The sequence below is a fragment of the Brachionichthys hirsutus genome, chromosome 5 (genome assembly GCF_040956055.1).
Source record: "Brachionichthys hirsutus isolate HB-005 chromosome 5, CSIRO-AGI_Bhir_v1, whole genome shotgun sequence".
In the NCBI taxonomy this organism is placed as follows: domain Eukaryota; kingdom Metazoa; phylum Chordata; class Actinopteri; order Lophiiformes; family Brachionichthyidae; genus Brachionichthys; species Brachionichthys hirsutus.
The window spans coordinates 8,997,207-9,022,097 of record NC_090901.1 but is presented as its reverse complement, the minus strand read 5'-3'; the positions used below and the strand labels follow the sequence as shown (position 1 = coordinate 9,022,097).

Sequence of the window (24,891 nt, the reverse complement as noted above, 5' to 3'; positions counted from 1 at the left end):
ATTCAAAGAATCTAGACTCTGGAGCAAGGTTCGTCATTGTGCTGAAGAGCAGCAGCGTGCGGTCCCGCTAATTATAACTGTTGTGGGAAAATTACATTCCTGCTCGTCTCTTTTGAAAGGAACATTTCTCCCAATGGTTTTAATCTTTCATCGCATCGCTCAGAACTCCGAGATCAACGTGACCACCAGCAGGAACACGCTCATCTCGTTTTGAGGATTAAGTGAAGAGAAAAAGATGCAAAGTTGCGTCAACCAATTAAAGCAAAGTGACGATGGCTCAAATTATGCCCAAACTTCCATACCTTGCGTGGCATTGTTCATAAGTCATTTTCAAATGTGGTCCTAATATTCTGCCCCCCCCCCCCCCCCCATCATGTATGTAAGTATGGAGAACAGAAAATAAAGTCCGGTACAACAGCACCGTTAATTATGACCGGGAGAATAAAGAGATTTCTAAAAATGTAGGTGACAAAAAAATTATTTAAATTAATTGTGTATTCAGTAAAAACAATTAATTTAAATAAATGGTGCATGTGGACCTGCAAATGTTACAGCGACACTAAACACAAAATATTATTCTAAAAAAGAAACCCTACTGAATGAACACATTCCACCAAAATGAAACTATTACATTTAGCTGGGGGCGTGGAGTGAAGCGTTTTCAAAGTGTGTGTGGTGGAGGCTGGAGTTCAGCCTGTCAACGCGGCAGGAATGCATTCACTGATGAGGAAGCGCCTGCCCTCAGTTCCCTCTCCATGTCAATTAGCTCACACTGGATCGTGCGTCATCAAACCAGATCACAGGTTACGGTCAACCTCTCCGTCCTTGGGAGAACACTCCTGTGAGACCCTGTATCTAGGGAGAGAAAGAACTCCAAGCACAAGTGTGAGGGAGCTGCTGGTCACAGTCGGTGCGCCGTTAAAGCAATCAGTTTACAGCTGCTGTAAAAATCATGGCAACCATGACTTTAGCCTTGAAATGCATTGATTTACCAACTTATATAGATATACATATATGTGTCATGAAAGATCTTTCCAAATCGGATTAGTAGCTTCTGACACATTGTGCAATATAGTCATGATTTATTTACCCCCAGAATCTGCCAGTAATTCAAAGGTATAAGATGCATCATTAACTTTATGGCTTGCATGCTGGAGCCGAGCCACATCACAGCGTTTACTTACTGCAATTACAGCAGTTCCTACTGACAGCCGGGCTGTGCGAGGATGGAAGTAAATGTTTAGGGGGAAACGGTGAAGGAGAACATAAAAACTGGTTTCACATAGAGATAATGGAATATAAAAATAAACACTGCTCTGTTCGTGCTGTAAGGCTGAGAGAGCACGTTCCACTAAGTGAACGGCGCCCGGCGGCCTCCGACGGAGTTTGTTGATTTCATTCATATGACGTCTATATGAATCAGGTTCCTGTGTTCCCAGGACAGCCGAGGAGGGGGAGGAGACTTATGACTTCCTCAGTCACCTTCTTCCTTTCCACTCCACTCGTATATCTTTGCCATAGCATTTTCACACACACACACATTAATTCCTGCGTGAGGAAACAGGCTTTTACAGAAGCACAGCTGCTATTTCTGTACAATGGCTGAAGTCATTGTGCACGTTTCAGACTTCTGTTGGATGAGGACATGAATAAATCTCACCGGTGCTGGAGTGCATTAGAATCCTATTAATTTTGCATGGGCCATGCATTTGATGATGATGATGATGTTGCTACTGGTGCTTTGCAGTCTGCAAAAGCACAACATGGTCCACTCTAGCATAAGAAGAACAGAAAGCAGTTTCCCTGCACGAGAATTGATAAACGATCAGTGAATTTTTACAGAATGATCTGATTTGAATGATTTTGTCTGTCAGAGCTGCCTCCGTTCATTAAACGTATGGCCATATGGATGTTTCTCTGCTGTTTGTCATCTGGTTGGCTCGTATTCTGGAGCGGATGTTTCGGAACCAGTTCTGCTTATCTTAACTCTACTCACATTTTTTTTTAACCTCCGGTAAGGCGGGCGTTATGTAATCGCTGGTGTTGGTTTGTCTGTCTCTCTGTCTGTTAGCAAACTAACTCAAAAGGTTACAGACAGATCTTTATGAAATGTTGGGAATGTTACCCGGCGCAGATGATTACATGTTGGTGATGATCCAGAATAGATCCTGGATTCTGGATCACTTTGAAATTTGTATTATCATTGCAATCAATGGAGCTACAAAATGTGTTCCTCAATATCTCAGTTGACTATTGACCAATGTTTATGCAAATTGCCACAGTCATGTAGGGTGGGAACCTCTATCTCACCACCAAACTTTATCTGGATTGGATCCAGAATGGAGTCAGTAAATAAATATTGAATTTTAACATTGAAACCTCCATTTAAGGATTCAAAAGTCCAATTCACTTTTACTTTGGTTGGGTTTATTCATCAGTATTCGGGATGGGGCTCATGTTTTTTTTACTTTTCCATTAAAGCAAAAATACCTGCCAGGCGGCACCACGTTTTTTTTTTTAGAACTGCCTTCATTGCGGTTTCAAAGGAGATGAGCAGGTGCTCGACGCTCATGTTACAGACCACTGATTGGTCAATGCCTACGATGCACAGCATCTCCTGCACAGCACAAATCGATGGCCGTCACACTGAAACAACCAAGTTACGATTTTTTTTACTGCATTTTTTACTGCACGGGTGATGAGAGGACGAGGAGTTTCATGCAGCATTCAACCACCCTGACAATGTGCTGCCCTGTAACGGAAAAGAACCTGCAGAAAAATATTGATACACAGATGGGTCACGAACAGCGGGGCTGGTACTGTGCAGTGGAACTTTGGCTTTAAATTAGCCTTAAGCAACACAGACAAATGTCTACCTTAAATAACTTTCAGGAAATTTGACAAATTGACACAAAAACACTCAAAACTGTCAATATGACATATCTAATGGCAGAAGCAAAAGAAGAAAGAGAAGAAGAGTGGCGGAGGACTGCTTATTTTAGCACGGGTGATTATGATCAGACAAGGTGAAGGGAGCAGTTTTGTGAAGGGTGCGATCCTTAAAAATTGGAAGGCCAGAGAGAGGAATATGTGAAAGGAGAGAGCAGAGGGAAGGATTTTTTTTTTTTAAAAAGGGCAAAAGCAGCGAGAGCATTTGGTTTAAGAACATCTGGGAGCCATCAGGGACCGGATAAAAAAAAAAAACTCAACTCAGCTGAAACTCTCGGCTTCTCTTGCCGCACTACTTGCGTACTTGCTTGCTTCATATCCAACCAACACCTTCCCCCAGAAGATGCAAAGTTGAGGAGGAAGAATAGAGTCTATCACATAGCAGAGAGCAAGAGAGAGAGAGAGCAAGAGAGAGAGAGAGAGAGAGACACAGTGCTCCTTCTCCCCTCAGATTACAAGGAGTGTTGTGAAAGTGGACCAACGAATGGGATTCATCCATTACACACATCACCTTTATTCAATATATGCACAGTATATATAGCATGCCTTTAAGTAGTATGTATAGTATATACCGTATGTAATTGAACAGTAATTAGAAGGGATTTATTTGGAAAATGTTCTGGTTTAGGCGGGTTTTGTGTTGCCTGAGTTGTGTTTTATAGTATTGCTTAAGTTGCATATTTAATTTGTGGCTCGTCCCATAACTTCTTTGCATTTTTGAGACAAATATACAGCATTTAAATTATGTATGTATAAATGAGGGAAACCTCAATGCCCTTCGAGCATAAATAAAGGCTTGAGATGAAAATGAAAACATAGACAAGCTAAATGCGGCATTTCCTACAAGGATTATCTTATCAGACAAACGGCCTTCAATTGCTGTCAGTGAACACCAGATGGGCCAATCAGACAAAGGCGTCCATTGAAACAGAGTTAGCCAATCACAGACTAGGAAGCACTGCAGGGATGACAAATAATAAATAGCTGGCTATGCGTAAGAGGAGGAGTGCATGCCTTAATGTTTTGGGAGAGCAGAGCACCTCAGCCGGGACACGGCAACGCCACAGACACCAACGGCCAGGCAGGGAGGGGGTGCACCTCCAAAGAAGGGCCGTGGCTATTAGGATCTACATCCGCAGACTGTGGAAACACGGAGAGACATGGAGCTTCCTGTATGGTCACAGCGGTGTGAGCACAGGGTGGCTTCGGTCCATGTCTTTATTGGAATGGTACAGCTCATGTGATGGCAGGAGCAGAAATGCCAGTCCGCGGTCCCAGCGGTTGTGTAAAGGGCACACTTTCTTTTTCCATGGCATCACCACAGCTATCCAGCAGATTCCCAGGGAACGTCTCCCTGTCATTTTCAAGGGAAGGGGCCAGGCTGACAGCTTGGGTTGATATATATATATAATATATATATATATATGTACGTACACTGTGGTATTTGAGCGACAGACAAATGTTTTAAGGCGCCTTCCATAAAATTCTAATATGTGTCTCAGGAAAGCGTCTTTTTGTGTGAAGATATCACTGTCGAGCAAAGGTCGCGAGCTTCTAAAGGTCAAAAGGCACTTTCTGCTTGGAAGAATTAATACATTTCAGATCGGTACCTTGTGCCTCGTAACAAGCGTTCGTGTGCTCAGTGAATTCCATGCCAATGTAAACATTTAATTTGCGCTACTTTAACACAAATTAATATGAGATTCAGACGATAGCAGGAGAGAGGAGATCAACGGGTTCCTAAAGGTATCGGTCCGTTCATGAGGAACTGCAAATATCTGATGCAGATACAAGGTACAAATTAAATTACTTTGTATTTCTAGACTGGTATAATGCAGACATATTACATCAGATACTAAAAGATCAACATTCATAAACCTTAAACAGATTTATGTTAAATGCCTTAGCTCAAGAAGGAGGAAGGACTTACATATCAGTAATAAATGTTTAAAGCATTTGTATAATGCAAATGACCTGCTTTAATAATCTATTGACTGTTTATCCGAGGCGATGTTTTGTTTTTAACCAATAAATGATGTGCAAATGGTGGATATTTATAGATTCACATGTAATAATTGTGTTTTTGAAGATATCTTTTTCCCAGTGCTCAATGTTTAAACGCCTGAATTACAAACTACAAAAGCCATAAAAAAAAGAATTGTCCTGTTTGCAGTCCACATCTCTTTGGTGAACGATGTCTGGCAGCGATGACGCAAACAATACGATTACATTTGTATTCAATTAGTAGGTCCTCCTGCTTACTATTTAAATACAGTGTCTGCTCGTTCAAAGCCACACAATCATTTTTGATGTCATTTTGCTCTGATTAAATCAAGCAGATGAATTGTCAAAGGTCAACCCTGTTACAGTTTTGCCCTGAAACCATCCAGAAGCGAATTTGTGCACAGCTGCGTCGTCTTTGACTCTACAATGACGCCATCGTACCAGCCTTCGTCACGGCAGGGCAGGGGGGAGGGAAAAAAATAAATGCATCCACTTCCTCAATGATGTATGACAGGAGATGAGTAAGGATGATGCGTTTAGATGTTTGTCTTATCAGATTATATTTGATATAGTTCTTTGACTAAAGCTACAACATTTTGCAGCGGCTCAAATATAAATCTCTCACCTCTCTGCCTTAGATGGCTAACTTGTTCTCCTGCCAAATCCCCTCCAACTCCTTTTCTCTCTCTCTTGCGTTGATTCAGTCCTCCCTTCCCCCCATTCTTATCCTCTGCCATCCTTAAATCCAACTTCCATTCTCGTCCAGAGAGAACCCCGCCCCCCCAACCCCCCAACCCCCACCCCTGGCTCGTGCCTCTTTCTCCTGTGCGCCTTACTTTCTTGCACATCACTCTGTCTTTCGTTGCCATCCAGAAGAGGTAGCCATGACGACAGCGGTGATGCACGGACTCGGGCAAGAGTCGAGGATGGCGCTGCAGAAGAAATGCGGGCATCATCATCATCACCATCACCATCATTGTCATCATCAGCCAGATGAGGAGAGCCAAACTTGAGCTGTGTCCATCCCTATCAGGCTGGCTGACAGTCACAAACTCATCTCTTATTCACTCCACTCATCAATTATGCACAGGCCAAAGGAGCCCTGAGAGGCAGGAGGCTGCAAAGAGCCCTCTCCATGTGTCATCCCCATCTGCAGCACAAAGACACACTGCAGTACTCTGTGCTCAGCCCTTACCATTGGTCCTCCTTCAGTCGCCGTGAGGGCAGGGGACAGCTTGTCATCAGGCCTTTAGCCGCTGATGCTACAGTAGGTACGGACGTCATGTTTCTCATCATGGGTACAGCAGATAATCTCGCCAACCACGACTCCAGCGCATTTCCTTTGTAATTTCATGCTGTCCTACAAGGGGACAGATAATAAAAAGAAAAAGTAAATATATCCTTTTTAATGCCGCAATCTGATGAGTTGCTCCCTACGGATGAAAACAAATTGACCAAAAACAAATCTGACAGCTGGCCAACATGAATCCTGCTCAGGTATATTTACACAAGGCTCCGCTCCTCTGTGTGCCAGCAAAGCTCTTCTTTCGCTACCTGTGATTTACCACACAAGAGGGACCAATAGCAACTAACAAAACATGACATATAGTCATGGAAACCTGATTTAGAAAGGAAAGGCAACATTCAGCTGTCAAGACAGGTCATTAAAAGCTCCATTTTGGGCTCTATCAGTGATGTGTTGGTAGAAATAATGGGCGAACCCAGTGCTGAATTTACAACTTTGTCATGAGAGATTAGAAATCTTTTAATGTTGTGTTCAAAGAATCCAGTTTAATGCGAGAGGAGGTGAGGTTAGAGATGCTATCTGGAGTAGACAGTTGTCAAGAGTTCATTTCGAGCATGAAAGATCAGAGACTAATTGTTCGCTATCACCTGTGTGCAAAGCTGCAGATTCTGACAAGTGCAGAAACCCTCCCAGACAACCCGGCACCTGATGATCTCCTTCCTCTGAGAGTGTGGCATAGAGACTGCATCTGCTGTACAAAAGCCTGGCTTGGTGTTTTAAAAAGAAGGAAGCGTCCCTTCACACACACACACACACACACACACACACATACAATCGGTTTTACAGCCAAGTTATTTCCATATCAGGCAATGAAGCTGCTGTTGGGACGCCCATTCAGAGATGTGGACCAGCCCTTGCAAGAAGGAGGCAGCTTCTGTGCCAGAGTTAGCATGACATGTCCATTACCTTCTCACTCTTCCTCACGTGTGTGTGTGTGTGTGCGCGCGCTGCATCGAGTTATCTGACCTGAGCGGCTAGCTAATCACTCACCATGTAATTCAGCTGGATCTAACAAGCTCAGCACATCAGTTTCATTGTGCGAAAGGTGACTGTGACAAGAAAAGAATGAGGAACAAAACTAGATGAGCATCTCAGGAAAAAAATATATTCTATGTACATGGAGCCAGAAATTTTTAAAAGGAAAAAATAAATCTGGTGTTTGGTTCAATGTGGTTAGAACTTTTAACTCAGAACGAGAAGGTTCTGGATTAGAATTTTTACTCCTTCTTGTGCCTGTGAGGCTTCCCTCAGGGATTTTGTTACCCTCTGACCCTAAAAACAGCCGCTATTCAACAGTGTAATTTTGTTGTTGTTGTTGATTTCAGTTTATTAAATGTATTAATTTTAAAGGAAGCCCCCCCCCCTCTCGTCCAGCATGCTCTAATCAGGCCAGCCATTCATGCCAATCATAGAAGATATTCTGGCTACATTCGCTTTCAAAAGCTCCATTTCATTGAATCTTTCAAGGGTAAAGGCAGCACGATATGAAATACACGAGGCTCGTGTTTTGTAGTCGGGCACTTGGAAGGATTTTATGAAGCATGCTGGAAGGAGAGGCTCTTAGAGGAGGAAACTGGACTGCGTCTCTCAGTCAGCGTTGTTGAAGTGACGGATTGTTGTGACTTAAGATGCGAGGATGGTCCAGCGGTCTGTGGTCGGCGCTGGCTCTTCTTCCCTGGCTATTCACTTTGAATTCACTTTCCTCCAGAAAGTCTCTCAATGCTATCAATGCAGTTAAACTCGAGTTGCGCAGCATCGTTTAATTGGTGCCCCAGCAGTATCCGTAATGCAATGCAAGGATTGGTTATTTTTCTGACCTGAACATGCTGAGAAACTCACAAGCGTAAGCAGAACATTTGAGGCTGAAGAAACTGCACTGCAAAATGGCTCACCGGCGCCCCCTATAGCCCTGCCTCTCATTTAACGTACACGTACAAAGCTTGTACGACACATGCAACTGATCTGAACCAGCAAATTAATATTCTATTATAGTAGTTAATTCATGACTATAGCTGGTTCTGAAAACCTGAACCGAGTCACCTTCAGACTGGAAATGTGAGCCTCGGTGTCAACGGTTCGACGGCATGCAGCAATCGTCCCGTCCTCCTGAATACGGCGTGAAACAACTCACGACTGACAAGTGAAGTTTTGCCTGGAATCAGATCTGATGGTAACGACTGGACTGGGTGGAATGGGTGAACTGGGTGATTTTTAAATTGTCCACAGTGTGAATGTGAGTCTTTCTATGTGTCAGTTCAGTAATGGGAGCTAAGCAGTCACAGAATGTTGATATATGGATGGCCAGGAATAAGCAAATAGCAATGCAGGCTCCAACAATTGGTTTGCACACAAAGTCATGTAGCCTGTTGCAAAATAAGAGCACTTTAATTCTCTATCAAGTCATTGTCCTTAGTACAAAATGTAAAACCCTGATTTGTAGGTAAATAAATAAGGATAAACAAATATCAGAAATATAAATAATATGCAGAGGTCAGAAACACAAATGAATTCCCGCCTGGAAGCTCAGTGGAGCGTAATCGCTTTATGTTTATTCTGATGATTATTTATCCTTTGATGATCTCCAGTCGGAGCTCGTAGCCAACAGAGTCTAATCTAAACAGGTCCTTGATTATTCCAGCCACAATCACCAAACCAGGCACTATATGAACATGCACTGCTGAGTTGGTGAAATACCATCATCAATAAAATAAAAGCCAGCTGTGTTGTTCGGCTGCAGAGCCTGATGAGAGGGAGCGTGATGCTGGGTAAAAGGTCAAAGGGTCATTGGACTATTTTGCAGAGTGCAGATGTTGAAAGAGTCTTGGGCAAAGCATTGAAACCCAGCTGGACATTAACTCATTTACAAAACGGGCCTCACTGGTCGCAGGTCAGCTGTAATGCTGACTTACATAACCTCTACACACTCAGAGGCTCATGTTGTCATGTTGTTGGGATATTAACGGAGTCCAATGGAAAAGGGAGTAGCCATGTGGGACCGGCCAGTCTATTTATAGATAGGCCTGACATATAAAAGATCATAGTTTGACATTTACGCTGTTTCTGAAGATTAGATGAGAAGTTTCAAACATTCCCATGTCTCGGTTTTAAATATGAAGCTTGACCCGGGGGGGGGGGGGGGGGGGGGTAGCATAGCTTAGCATAGACGGGAAACAGCCAGTGTGCCCGTTCCTGCAGATCAAACACATCCACTAGTCAGGTTCTATCTCCAGGTGAATGCTGAACACGCAGATCTGAGCGCAGCATCAATCTGACTCATCTGACCTCTAATCGGTGCAAATATACTCACACTATTAAATCTCAGGCTGGACTGGTTTTTAGGATTGTCTGATGTTTCAGCATCTCATCTGTGATGTCACTAACAGGAAGACAAGTCAAATAAGTTGCCTTACTCTCCCGCCACAGCAGGTTGGGGTCGCCCGATGATCATTTTCAGATTTAGTTTAAGACTGCACAAATAAATTGTATTTGAACTCGGCATGCAGCAAATTCTTCCCCATTCTTCCGGTCAAATGTCTCCATACTGAGAACAGATTCAAATCTGAGCTCCGCTTCATAACAGAGATCAACTGAAGGAAGGGAATACCCTCCACAGTAACCCCACGGGCAGCAAACAGAGACCACCACTGAGAGACTGGCTTCCCCAGCTGGACGGTGTTTAGACAGGACCAGTTCCCCGTGTTGACAGGAGGGTCTATAGTCAGGGCCGCTTGAGGATAGATTATTGACTGTTTCTCCATGCAGGCGCACTAATGGAAGAGCCTGAAGCTGTCAAAATATATTTGTGCACAACCGTTAAACAAATGAATAACCCTTCAGGATGAATAATGAAGGGAGATGGAGTTATGAACGGACAGTTGCGTCACAATACGGACTCGGGTCTAAAAAGGACCTAAAAATACAGATGGAGAGAATACAAATAAAGGACTATTAATGCCTTTCGCTTGCATTTGAGGAGGCTGTTCTATTTGGAAATTACTGCTTGCAAAGTTTGATAGTGATGGATGAGAAAATACTCGATAGGATGGAGCACCGGCACATAGAAAAGCACAAACACAATCCGATGGTAGGATAATAACACTTCCAAATGACTGCGAAGGTGGACGCTGTGAATGTTGGAACGTTGTTCACACAAATAGAGAAATCAAGCTTTCCAGTTCAAAAAAATCTAGAATCACATGAATGAAAAAAATGTTTGCAGATTTTACACACACACAAATCAATTGTCAGGGCATTTAATGTTAGAATTTCCTCAACAGTAATTCAGAAAAGACAAGAAAATAAAAAGATTATGTTGTGTAACTATGTGTTACCATCCTGTAACTAGAGGGCAAGGACAGAGATGCCCCCCCCAACTGGAAAAAATCCATTTCTGCAACAGCAACAGGGCAGAGAGATGACATTTAAAGAAATCCAAATGTAAAAAGCACAAGGATGAGAGAAAAGGAATTGATTGTGCATCTCAATAATCAGATGCACACCTTCGGGGGCTCCTACAAGACATGTGGGACATTTCATCGAATTCTGTCCAGCAGTTTCTTAGATGTCAATGAACCATTCACTGTAGAAAAAGGATTTACAGAAGGAGCTTATACTCCCCCCCCACACACACACTTTGGTGTGGGAATGTTAAAAATGGAGGACAGTTCACATGAGTAGCAAATCCAACTAATGGGGGGAACTAAGCATGTGAAGCAGAAAATGCCTTCAGTGAAAATGGCCCATCTTCCCAAAGAGTAGCATTCATCCCCCGGCACTGCAGATACTGACCTCCTCTCGTGATTCCAACTCGTCTCACAGCCAAACGGTCCGCAATCATCTGGCTGGAAGATGCCGACGGAACTGTGGGAACGTTATTTACCGACCGCTCCAAGAAACCGATGGGTGCAATCAGCTGTCTTCCTCGATGACTCACGAACGACTGAACTCTGGAATGCGAAAAAAGTGAACTTCAGTGGTGGCTTCCTCACGTCCGCCGACCGAAGTCCAGCACACTGTTCAATGAGTTTAGGTGGCAGCAAAGGAACGAAGCATGACTCGGGATAAACCTTCATTATTCCATCTTTTCTGAAACTCTTAATGGACTTATGACCCGAACCCCTTAAAAGGTGAATTGTTCAGTCCAGTATCTAAAGATATCAAAATCATTCTTTGCAAAGAAGCTTGACTTTCCCAACATTATGGCTCAAGTTCTGCTTTTACATTTTTTTTTTTAGTCGTTCTTACAGTTCGGTGCATTAAAGTTTTAAATACAGCAACACCAAGAGGAAGTTGGTTTTCCATAATTTGTCACAAAGCAGTTCCATGTGCTGCTCCAGACCTTTACAAATGCAATTAGTCATAAGAGCATTAAAAAATAGCCTCCCTATAAAAACCTCCAGTAACCTCCCAATTAAAAGAAAAGAATATCACATGTTTGAGTCCTAAACTTGGCATGAATCGTGGATGTTTGAGCCACGTTACAGCAGAACCCTCCCTGAGCTCGGCTTGGGGCAGGGGGTTTCTGCCCTGCTGGGGCCAGTCATTAGCTTCTCCACACTACGCTTCCAAAGCTCGTCTGTTAATGGACGCCAAGTAAATCCTTCAATCCCTCCAACGCACACGTATGGAACTCAATACCAGTACCACAATAGATGCGCTGCTCCTCTTCACATCCTCCATCTGCACACACAAACTCTGAGGTCTGTCGCTTCCTAATTTTTTTTATTATAAAGAGTATTCTATTTCCAGGGAATACATACAGTAGAAAACACACTTAAACAATAAAGTGTTTTGTATCATAGGTCACAATGTGATCGACAGTTCATGTTTGTGGGGTGCTGATGTCATTTACACTGTATATGCTGAATTGTTATTTCTCTACAGAGTCCTTAACTACCGACTTTGTGCTCTCATAACACTTTGCACTACAATGAACATGACTCCCGACGTGACTGGCACAACCTCACATTTCATCGGCACACACTTTAGTGAAGTACTGCATTCAGTGAGTATAAATAGGATAATTTGATAACCATGTACTTAAACTTCAAAATGTCCAAATACCCCAATAAGTCAAAGTTAAACATTGATTATCACAGTAAATATAGTTTGATTCAACCCACATAAATGCACATTACAACAGCGTCATGGTAGAAAAATAAGTTAAAAATGTGCATAAATATATTTGAACACAAGTTATAAAATATGCTGTACTTTCTGACAAGGTTACACAAAACAGTCGTATGTATTTTACACCACTGGGTTTTAAGTATACACAATTCAGTCCAGCTTGATGCTTATTTAAAGTAAAAAAAAAAAAAAAAAAAAAAGGATTTGATGAACACAAACTCAAAAACTGTTAGTCCCATTTTATAAACAAAGTCAGTGACAGTCATTTCAGATTTACAAAACTCCAGAGCAAAAAAAACCAGGAGCACTGACACGAATCCCTGCTGCACTTCCTTTAATGGCCACTTCACTCTGGATTCAAGCAGAGACAGACGAACAATGTCCGAGGGTTGACCCTTTTCCCCTGACGTATCGAGTCCTCAGAGGCTGAACACAAACACAGAAGAGAAGATGGAGACGAGACGATGAGCTGGTCAGACGGCAAGTCGTCGACACATCAAGCTGACTTCCTGCAACAGTTACACAACGACGCGCGACTGACTTAATGAAAGTAACAGTGAAGTTCTGCTGTCTTAGAATTCCCAGGATCGAGGCTCTGGAAGCGACTGCTGACCAAACAAATGTCTTTGCGTTGAAAAGGAGCTGAGAAACTGCTTCCTCATTCGGGAATCAGAGACATGGCTGCTACTGAGGATGCATCCAACATGGCTCTACCTTCAAACCATGAGCACGGTTTCATCTATGTTGCAGCAAGACTCCTATAAAAGCGATGAGTGCAACGCCACAATATACTGCAGGCTTGTGGCTGATGAGCAATGGGGAGGATAAACAAGCTCCCTCTTGCGAGCTTCAAAGCTGAACAGTTGTTGATAAGAAAGACGTATGCATCAGCCTGCCCTTCCTGTGCAGTCGAGACAATCTGCTGCGAACAAAGCCTTTCTTTAAAACTCAATCAAAACCCGTCTGGAAAAAAGAAAATAATTAAACCACTCGAATAACAGCATCCCATTCGTTTGCATACATTATAGCATTCGTAAGTGGATGCAGTTTTGTGTGGAACACTTTGTCTGCACGGTACAAGATGATAATGCCCAGGGTACAACCAAGTAAAGCCCGTTTCCTTACAACCTATATCTAACGAACACCCAATCGGTGAAGTGTCAAAACATACCTGCACTTCAGCCGCCTCTGAGGAAGTGCTCTGGAAAGACAGACAGAGTTTGTGACTGAACTGAGTAAGAGCATCTTTAGCATCTGACAATACGAGATCAGCGTGATGCAAGACAAAATGCAAGAACCGCAACGTGGAAACATTGCTGAGAGGTGATCGCTGCCCAAGACTCTCGCTGCTCGCCGCATTCACAGAAAGGGGGTGGGGGGGGCTCCATATCCTGATGTATTGACTGCCACAGGCATCAACCACCTCATTCTTTTGGGGATTTCATGCATAGGGAAGATCTTGACATTAACTGGCTGAGTGCTGACGGTTCTATTCAGCTATGAAACCAGAGTCCAGCAGCAGCTCCTGCCTTTGGGCCGACCGGCACTTTGTTCCTCCTTCACACAACATTTACAGCCTCTCATGGTGCAACATAAAGCTAATCTGCTTTAGTTTTCATCTCACTGATCGATGACCTAAATCTGAAAGCAATTCATTAAATAAAAAAAGAAAACAGTATCATAGCCTCAGTTTAATATATATTCTGTGGAGTTACTTTGTCAGAGAGATTACAATCTTTGCTGGTCAAAATGAACAACGTGGTTTAGACCGCGTCATCTCTCCACATGAATCAAACACCAGACGCAGCCCACTAGAGGAAACATCTACAGGTCAGCAGTGACGGCCATCTTTCATTGTCCTCGTGTCTCACTACTGTTGATGAAGCATGTCCTTCATCGGGAGGCCCAGTGTTTACCACGTCACAAAATAAACCCCGAGCACATACACAAACAGCCCGACCGCGTCCGCTCGACGCTTTCCAAGTGTCGTTTAAGGTGGGAGTCGGCACCACCTGGTGGACGACGGTGCAATAGATGACACAAAAACACAAAGAGCCCGTCTGTGCGTGTGTCCATATGCTCCGTCATACACTAACTCACCTGTAGATGTTAGGATCTAGTAGCACGGCCGTGTCCTGCGGCAACTGCGACAAGTGCACCACTTTAGTCTTCAGCTGCGATCGCTCCGTTTCATTGACCCACACATCTGGAAGTCTGCGAAGCACACAAGAGCAGGGCGGAGACGTGAGCAGCAGGGTTTGACCTCCTGAAGGAGGAGAATGGGAGAAGGTCGGGGTTGAAAGCAAGGACGATGCTACAATGAAACTACACATGCTGCCTGGAGCGCTGATCACCGGCGTCATTTTGGGAAGGATCATTTGAATTTTATTTCACTCTGTGTCGTTTCTTCCCCATCCTACCAATTCCTCTCAACTCCTCATGTAAACCGACCCCCCCCCCCCCCCCTATTTGAGTCTTATTTCAACTCGGGTGTCTCGGGAGGAGCAGTAGATTCTGCCCTGCAGAGGCACGGATGCCTGAAATTACCCCCCTAGCGTATCTTTGCAGTTTTAAATTTTAATGCTTCTTATCTCTCCGATTCCTAGAGAAGACTGCTTCTGCTATTGTGGCGTGTTTGCATGGATGCCTGACACACAAGCATTGCACAGCTGCGTGTCGCCACAACGGTGCGATTGCACGTGAAAGAAGGGGCCAGCGAGCGCCGGCGCCACGGGGCGAGGTGCAGAGGAAACAAAGAGTTTAGCCAGTCGATTGCAAACCCCCCATCCTCCTCCAGCCGTCCCGTCTCCGCCCCCAGCATTCCCCCCGTCACGATGTGCGTCATCACTGGAGCCCCCAGAGATGCGGACACACACAGGCGCGCGCGCGCGCGCACACACACACACACACACACACACGCACACACACCGGAGGCCGGAGTTGGGCGAGCAGGGAACTGTGCAGCCAAATCACTCATTCACGTGCCGAGTCAGCCTTTTCAGTTGGATGTTGTGCAGGTAACACTTTGCCTGCAGCACATTCAGCACAACGGAACAAGAAGGTGATAAAACATTTAATTATGTGAGATTATTTCAATTATGAACAGGAAAATATAGAGAGGGGGGGAGGGGGGGGTTCTTTAAGGATAATTTAGAACATAGTATAATGTTCAGACAACGACAGTAGGGTACATACAATTTACATAAAGGAGATATACCGAGAGGTAAATACACAAAACACACACACACACGGATGTGTGTGTGAGCAGATGTGTTGCTCTCCCGAGTCCCCCTGAACATGTCACAGCGACTGTGCTGCTGTACGGAAGACTGATTATCTTCTGATGGATGGGAGGCACACAGCAGGGCTGCAGCGGGGGGTTGGCGCGTCACACGTACACGTGTACATCAGTGTTCAAATCACCCCCCCCCCACAGGTTTTCATCTCCACCAGAGACTCCTTTCAGTCCCACTAAGCCAAGTAAAGACAATTTTATTTATTTTTTAGACGTTTTTTGGCTTACGAGCCAGACATGTACATTGGAAGGGGGGGGGGGGGCTCGACATGAAATCCAAGAATGTTAACGGTTAAACTTAAGCGGCCACTCGACTGCTGCAGCTCCGGAAAAGACTGACCAAGAAACTAAGTGTGAAATGTGGAGGGCGTATGAAAACCCGACACCGCTGCCCAGCGGGATGTTTGTTAAAGATATCAGCTCTCAACGATAATGCGGTAAAAGCATCATTAAAAGCAGCTTTAGTGCATCATCGATGCCGAGAAGTCGCACCCGAACAGTTGCAGTGCACGGTAAAAGTGGGACACTGTCCTCAAACTATCATGTTGGTTCTGAGGAGAGATATTTGGCTTCAACGGGGAGGAAAGGACAAAATGTTCACGAGCATGTTGGCCATGGAGTGACGTCACCAGCGACCGGACAACGCGTCCAATCAGGATTCAGGTGCTGCTAGAATGATTGAAACATTCAGGATCATCGTCGACCTTGTTCAGCGACTGGCCATGGAAAGAAACGTTTACATTTTATGCGCTTACGCAAATATAACTCTACTTTTATGGATGTGGAATTTGGATGTCGTGTAAATGTGTGCAGATGTATATTTCAGAAGGAAACTCGACCGGTGATTTTCCCCTGCCTGATATTCAGTCCTAAATGCAGCCATTAAGTTTCAACTTTGGGACACATTTCTTTCAACCGCATGTAAATCAGTTAGTCATTAATCCAAAAGGAGCTAATAAGTGTCACTTAGGATGTGAACGGTATGTGCAAGGATGTATCCCCACATTCACGTGGCTAATGATTGAACAGACACACACACACACGTGTACAAACACACAAGGACTTGTTGACCTCCGTTGTTTGGGGGTCACAGCGTTTGATGATGTCTAAACATTACCGACGTATTGCTCGTCAAATCACAGAATGTTACAGGTCAAAGATTATATATTAACTGTGCCAACTAACGATCCGCTTCTCAAAAGAATCTAGCGCTCATTGAATCCCTCTGCAGCGCGGTACCGCAGGCCTAGGAGGTGCACGAGGTGCACGAGGCAGCGCCATAGAAACGATGCCGAGCCTTCATGCAGCTTCACTCGAGCGACTTTATAGGACGCTTCCAAAACCAGAAACAACCAGAAACGCAAATGTGGAAGTGAAAGATTCATTGTTGTGTCGGTCTCCTCTAATGCAAGCTGTAATTGTTGTCCGTTATATAATTGTGCATTCGTGTTTGGAGAACAGCAACACAAAGGAATCTTATTCATGGCACCTTCCAAACGCAACTCTCCTGGCAATCCTTTTTCCGTTGCCGACTCGCCTCGTCATACGTGGACTGAACGCTCGTGCACGTTGACGACCACAGCAGTCGTCTGAGGGACAAATATGACTTAGCGTCACCATCTCGTTTCCATCTGTTCGACTCTCTCTCTCTCTCTCTCTGACTTCATTCTGCCTCTTCATTCGGCTTTCCCCACCACCCACTTCTTACTCCTCCGTCGTCTGTCCCTCCCCATCATTTCATCCATCCATCCCGCCGCATCCATCTCTGTTAGGAATCACTCAGACTAGATTTTCTTGATCGCCGAACTTCATCTTTCCCTCCCTCCCCCCCCTTTACCTCATTAGGTCTCCGCACCGGATTAAAACTCCCACGTGTCGGGCGAGGAGATGGCAGAGGTGGAACATAAAAGGGGAAAGGAAAGAAGAGGAAGAAGGGGAGGATGAAGGCTTTAGTTACAGTGTGTCCATCAGAAGCTGTCAGCTGCAATCGACTCCATAATGCATCATCCAGGTTTCCTTGCCCCGCCATCCTTTGCACCAAACCCATTTTCTCTGTTATCCAAAATCTACTTTGTCTCCCTTAACCTTGTTGCCGTGCCCTCTCTCTCTCTCCTCCTTCACCTTTCTGCTCATTTCTCATCTCCCACCTCCCTCCATTCGCTTTTTAACTCCTCTCTTATTTCTCTGTGCTCTCTGATCATTTTCAGAGTCCATGCAGTCGAACCTTTAATGAGAGTGTGGGAGGACTGACTAGAGGTTTGGTGGGGAGCTCCTCTTCCCCACTTCTTTGAGTGGAATTGGTTCCTGGCCCAAACATATAGTGTCTTTGATGATAAGCTGCTTCTTACGATATACACGCTGCGCATCGATCCAAGGTTCATAAGAGTAGGACAGGACAGGAAGAGTCCTCTCCATGTACAACATGCATGAAGATCCTCGCTGATAATTATGACTGATGGGCCCTTAAGGAGAGTCAGAGTCCGGTGTGACGCGGACTACGTGGGGGCCCGGGCTCTCCAGAACAAATATTAGCAAAGAGGAAGAAGCTGGGAGGATTTACAGCAGGCCCTGACGTGAAGGAATGGCACCATGTCGAGTGTACAGGATGAAAAGGAGCGTCGTAAAACTATCAGGGAGAGAGAGAGAGAGAAATGTACGCTGCTTTTGTCCACTTTGGTTATGGTTAGCATGTGCAAGAGGTTTGTAGCTCTGACACTGTAAAGGTTATCTACGAACCTACAGTACGTGATTCATACGAAACCTCTACTGAAAATATGCACTAACATAAAGGAGTATTTCAGAATCAACCTCACCCAATGTCTTCGAGCAAGTACAGAGCTCCATTTAATTATTTAGGTGAGTAGTCATCTGGCTAACTGATCTCGAGGAGTCTGTGACGCAGTTCATTACGACAGATTTAGTCCCGTTATTTTTCCTTCTAAGGATTGCAGAATTCACAGAGCGCCACATTGCTCAGTTTCTGAATCAAATACCGCAAAAAATAAAATAAAATGCTCATCTTAGATGATCGAGGATGAGGATTTCTGTTTGAGGAATCGCGCTTCAACCCGCTGATTCAGACCAGGCGCCGTCACTTTTGTCGACACGTCCCAGACCCCTCTTCTGAGCAGGACGCCGTTCGCGTGTTTACTCTCGACGCGTCACAAGTCAAACCCGCACCAAAGTTGACACCGTACTTCCTTTGACCCCCAGAAAGTGACGTGCCAAGTGTGAAGTGGATCCAGGACGGTTCTTGAGGTCGGTGACTTATTAGATGAACTGAGGTAAACGTTTATGGGATAGCTGGACTCACATGTCCTCAGGCGTCCAATGTAGCAGAAGCTTCACCTTTCCCGTCCCCTCTTTCCTTCTGGCCAGCACCTGCGCAGACACACGAATCAAGCAAAAAAGGGTAAGCTAAGCCACGTAAAACACAACATTTATGAACTACACACGACTGCTTCCTGTTTCCCAAGTTTCATTCATCCTCATTTGACTCTGCTGTACCGTTAACATTCCTTATATACACAGCAAAGCAGCTTCATTCATGAACTTTAACCACCAAGGTATAAAATCCAACCTCCATATTAGGGTGACTTTATGATTTTAGGTTAGCATAACGCGCTATTGAGCGCAGATAATCCACCCCTCTCTGGATTAAACTCTGAACTTCTCATCATCGCAAGCGGACTTTCTGAAGAGCCGAAGAAGACGCCGCTCTCGTGGCGGATTACGTCGCCGCTGCACGCTTTAAAGGCTCCAGGCGAGCGTGCGTCTTATTTGAGACCAACACTAACATTTGAAGTTGCGTTAACGTCATCCGTTAATCGCGTGTTGTGATGCGATTTTCAAGAATCCATCTGCCAAAAAACACAACCTCGAACTTTAAAGGCCTTTCATCCTGCGCTAATGCAGCTGAGACAATACCGGATTGATTTAAGAGCTCGCCCCTTTTAATACAGAAGATTTCATCTTTCCTGCTGCGTTGGTTTATAGTAAAACGGGTCTGGAATTCACAGAAATATTGGCAGCAAGCAAAAGAAAAAGCTAGAAAAATAAACACAAGTGTCAAAAATAGTTACAAATGTAAGCACTTGCGTCAATCGGCTTTTTTGGGGGGGGGTTGAGGAATGTCTATTATTAGGAGAAGGAATGATCTCACATGTAAAGATCTTCTCTTACGCACTTGGATATCCTTCTCTTTATTTGAGGCTCTAGACTGTGGCATTGATGGAAACTGGATTCAGGACAGGAGGGTGGGGGCTCCATTGAGACAAGAGATGAATACAGAGACCTAGAACTACTCAGCTCTTCTTCACATCCCAGCTTTAGGCTACAACTCATTTATTTTTCTTTATTTTTTAGGAACCTAAAACAGTTTTGTTTGTCTCACAAATCTGAACATTTGTATATTTGTAGACAAAGACCTACTTTTGTGATTTCAGGTCTTGTACAAAAAAAAAAAAAAATACATTTAAGTATCTGGATTATTTGCAAAAAAAAAAATTCTAGACTCATCTGTTAGAAAATTAAATCTCCCCATTTTGCCTGTAAGCCAAATCAAGTGAATTCAGATGGGGTGAGAAGAACTTTGCAAATCCCTAATCCTATATTACATATAGTTTATATTATAAAACCTGCAGCCGACACGTTTCCAGAACGGAAAAGCGAGCGAGGCAGAACGGAGCAGCAGGAACAGCACGAGCGATGGAACTTGATACTTGAGCACGTCTCACTTTAACTGAGATAATATTTGTGTAAAAATCTAAACCTTTCCTTTGACCTATGAAAACAAATTCATGTGCTGCAGTCTGGATGGTGGAGATGTCTGCATCTCTTTTCCCCTGACAGGGACTCGGGGGGGGGGGGGGGGGGCATGGTGATCGATGACGGACACGTGGAGGCTTCCTGCCCCCTGACGCGGTTCTTGTGGACGACGCATCGCTTCTCTGCTGTGATGTCAGTGCTGGAAGAATCAGTCAGATATTTTACTTGGTCATATGCAATCTATTCACCGGGGGGGGGGGGGGGGGGGTCGATTCACTGCCGAAGCAACACAAGGGAGAGGAGAAAACTTCAGTCAGGGGGCAACAAAAGGGTCTCGCTGCAGAACAAGCCAGAATCCCACGTTGGGCAGCAAACAATTGAACAATGGTACCTTAAAGGGACAGTATTTAATCCTCCATAGACCAAGGAGGAGAGCAAGGGAGGGCGAGAGCTGGATGAAATAGGGAGGGAACAGTGGATATTAGCTTGGCTCCGAAACAAGGCAGTGAAAACTGTGGGACGTTCGGCTAAAACTGGGTGCCTGTCTGGTGTCAGGGGGTCAAGCTGTGGATGACGCACATCGCCGCAATAACAAAAATATCCCATCATAAACATGACTGAGTCGCCCTGGCGTGTCAGCGGGCTGACGGGCCAAACTCCACAGACCCCCCCCCCAGAGCTCTGCTCCGTCTCCACAGGCTGGGGCCCGGGGTCTAGCGCAGCGCCGCAGTCCTTCTACACCACAACCCTCCCGGGGTTACAAAGAAGAAGACCGCTGCCCTGCTGGCCCCTCCGTTTCATTCCGCGATGCTGACCTTCACTTAACCCCCGTTTTGCTCCTACTTTTTCCTCCAGCTCCGATTCTCTCCATTCGCTCCTCTCCTCTCCCCCCCCTCCTTCTCAGTTTCACTCCAAATATGTGGTTACCTCTCTTAACCTCTTCCCAAGCTTTATGTTCAGTCGGGGTTTTTTTTTTATTCATCCTGAGCTTTTCACTTTATTCTTTGCTGCTGGCGAGCGATTAGTTTGTAGAAAGAACAGGAGAGAGTTGAAAGGGAGATTCCAAAAAAAAAAAAGAGAGAAAGACAAGCCTATCAGAGGGTTGGACTGCTGTAAGAAGCATTGATTATGAGCTCGTCTTAAAGTGCACACCGGACACTTTCAGGGACGCTTAATGTGACCTGAACGACACGTTGACTTCTGTAGCTCAGTGAAATCTAGTGTGTTTTCAGTGTCTACTTTCTGTTGTAGACAATTTGATCACAAAAATAATTTTTAGATTTTATGGCCTTTAGTTTAAATAACGTTTTTTTTCCCAAAGTTATTTGGAATATTTGCTACAAACAAATAATGCAGGCCTACGGTGCGTAATTCAGACGAGTTAATTCAGTTGCGTTCTGTGATTTCTAAGGGATGAGCGGGACATCGTGTCTCCAAGAATGAGGAAAGAAGGAGAAAAGGGAGCAGATGATAAGCTCTTATTGTTTCCACTCGTGTACACTGAGAACATCTTCAGAGATAGAGCGCCCCCGAGTGGAACGGCACAAAAAAAGCAGCCACACCAAAAAAATAAATGAAGCTGATATTTATCACTCACACAAAATATCTGATTCTCATATTCTACTCTGTCACAGCTTGAGAACTTGTCATTGGACCCCCCCCCCATCGTGCTAAATTATGAAGGTGCAAAGGCATTTTAGAGTGAATTAATAATGTATCAAGACCTGGACTCCCAGTGGACAAAGCATTATACATCACAACAACAACAACAACAACCCAATTGTGCTCCCTGTGAATCACAGAGAGAAGCAGCCTCGAGCGATCCGCAAGGTTCAATTCAAGTGCATCGGGTGATTTCCAACCAGCGGCTCTTTCATTCCCCCTGCTGGCAAAACAGGAATGAACATATGTTTCAAAAAAACATCAAACAGATGTTATTTAACCCTTTCATCAGAGTCCTTTCAGTATTTATACGCGTTCTGTCGGATCCCACAGCCAATCATTAAGGTGTGACCCTTCCGGCTGCTCCCCCTGGACTCACCGTGCTGTGGAAGACCACGCTGTGGCCGTTGCCCACACTCTCGATGCGAGTGGCGAGGTTGAGGCAGATGGCTCTGTGGCGAATGGCATCCATGGTTTGAGCATCAAAGAAGTCGTGAGGCCTCGCTGGTGGGAAATGAAGACGGGATAAGATGGGTCAAAGAAACGACAGCAAAATATGAAATGTCAAAGCAGCTAAAGCGTTTCATTAGAGGCTGCACGTGGGAAATCTACCCGTCTCCCTGGAACAAACATGTTCCATGTAATAAGCGCATTCACCGGTTACCTTTACCAAAAAAAGAAAAGAGCCACGGCGAGGAGGGACGGGGTCAGTGTGTGCGGTACGTACGTAGGGAGCACCTGCGTTTGTTCTTGAGCTTCTTCCTTTTGTTGAGGCCGGCCTTGGAGGGCGACTCCTCCTTGAGTCGGGCCTGGCTGGACATTTTGGAGGAGCTCTGCTGGCTGAAGTGACTGGGGACGTGACGCGCCAACCCTCCTTGGGAAGCGAAGCTGGCATTACAGCCTCCGACGACACACTGCAGCGGAGCAAGAGCAACGCATTTGCTGCTTATCGATTATAAACAGCTGCTAGGGAACACTTTATCTACGGTAACGGCATGAGAGACACGAGACTCAGACGCATCGTCCCCCCCTCTTAGCCCTGGCACTTGACCCGCACCTCCATTTCGTGCCTTGCCCTAGAGTAGGGGTAGGCAAACCTACCCCTGCTGGGACGCGACGGCATCCATGTTGACACGGCGAGAATATCAAGAGGCAGAAAAATATTGTATTTGATCATATTTAACAACGTACAAGAAATGGAGTACACTAAATATTCTTAAATACGCATCGTGGTGACCCCTGATGAAAGTACAACAGTAGTAGTAGTGATCATACGCGTCAACGGGGGGAGGGGGGGGGGGGGTTATGACATTTCTCACTGCATAGCTAAACATGGAAAACGTATTCGCTGACGGAGAATACACGAAGGCTTTCAGGACGGCCCAACGAACGACGTTTTGCAGACACAGGAAGTGTTGCTCGCACCTTGAAGGGCTTGTCTCCGCTGTGGGTCAGCATGTGTCTCTGGAGCCAGCTTTGACTGGTGGAGGGCGTGTTGTATACCTTACACCCCTTCCACAGACACACAAATACCTGCGAGACAAAAAAAAAAGAGAGACAATGCAGAGAAGAGGTTTGAAGCAGGACCACACAGAGAGACACCGCCTCATCCACCGACCCCCCCTCTCTGCCCGTCCACATGAACGCCCCTGATGTGTTCTGCCAGATCGGGGCTGCAGGTGAAGCACTGTGGACACAGGTCCCAGCAGCAGGGATAAGGCACCGCCTTCACCCCGGCGGCGCCGGCGCTGCTCTGCCCGTTCATCATAGCGGGGGTGGAGCGGCCGCTCGACACCGTGCTCTCCAGCTCCATCAGCGTGCTGCTGACACTGGAAGGAGGGGAGAAGGGATGCCAGTGATGTTGGTGATGGCTGAACACCATCGTTTCAGGTCTCCATATAGCTACGAAACAGCTGCAAACACGTCTCGCCACGTTTACTGGCCATGCGTGGAAGCCTTTTTTCCGTGCATGGCCACCGTCATGGTTTAACGCTCAACTATTATCTCGCTGGACGGTGTCAAAGCTCCGAGTCACACATTAGGAATTCAGATTATCTGCTGCGTCATCAAAACCACTGAAGTGCTTTTTTTTTCACTAGTTTCACCTTTACACTGCGCAAACTTCAATCAATACCGGTAATGGGATGCTCGTGCAACGATCGAACATTCACACTCAACGCCGGTGCAGACCGGACCGGACCGGACCGACCGACCGACCGACCGACCGACCTGTCCTCCGAGTCCATTCGACTCAGCGGTTCCCCATCCGAGGATGAGATCTCCACACTCGGCCGCCTCACGTCGCCCAGCTGCCCGCCGCCGCTGGGCTTCTCGCCGTCCTCACAACCCGCTTTGCTCTTTTCGAGGTCCATCACCGAACACCGGCTGTCCTCCCCCGGTTCCTCCTTCAGTTCTTTTACTTCGCCGCTGCTCACGGGTTCGCCTCCCGGCACCGGCTCCGGCGTCTCCTCCTGGTTGACCCTTCCAGCAACGCCGCCGTCTGTCACAGCTTCGCTAGCGGCCTTGTCGGACACTGCGGCGGGCTTCCCTTCGGCGGCCTCTGCGTCCTCCTCTTCCATTTTCGGCTCCACGCTGCAGCGCTGTTCTCCGTTTTCCGGATTGCCGATGGCCTTTTCTTTCCCCTCGTCCGCCTCAACTGAGTGCATAAAGCTCCCACCGCTCGGTGCGGATGTTCCTTCCGTCGCTACTGCAGCCATTTCGGTGCCGCCGGAGACTTCGTGTGTTGCAATCCAACCGTGGCAGTCAAACACATTCACTG

General features: G+C 45.6%; 1 protein-coding gene across 1 annotated transcript; it reads right to left on the bottom strand.

Moving 5' to 3' along the window:
- Positions 1 to 12,788: 12,788 nt before the first annotated feature.
- LOC137893784 (zinc finger protein aebp2-like) lies at positions 12,789 to 24,829 on the bottom strand. Its single transcript, XM_068739219.1, has 9 exons — positions 24,342 to 24,829; positions 23,731 to 23,941; positions 23,538 to 23,645; positions 22,840 to 23,026; positions 22,492 to 22,616; positions 18,997 to 19,064; positions 14,489 to 14,602; positions 13,560 to 13,589; positions 12,789 to 12,814 (listed from the first exon to the last, which is right to left on the bottom strand). The coding sequence occupies exons 1-9, from the start codon at positions 24,827 to 24,829 to the stop codon at positions 12,808 to 12,810; spliced, it is 1,338 nt and encodes a 445-aa protein (XP_068595320.1). The 3' UTR covers positions 12,789 to 12,807.
- Between the last annotated feature and the right edge of the window lie 62 nt (positions 24,830 to 24,891).

Bases quoted from the DNA above. Each gene is read 5' to 3' on its own strand.
- LOC137893784 (XM_068739219.1), bottom strand. From the start codon at position 24,829: ATGGCTGCAGTAGCGACGGAAGGAACATCCGCACCGAGCGGTGGGAGC. The intron at 22,617-22,839 runs GTACGTACCGCA...ATTTCCCACCAG, and splicing joins CAAACGCAGGTGCTCCCTAC to CGAGGCCTCACGACTTCTTT. The intron at 13,590-14,488 runs GTGAGTTAGTGT...CTGTCTTTCCAG, and splicing joins CTAGATCCTAACATCTACAG to AGCACTTCCTCAGAGGCGGC.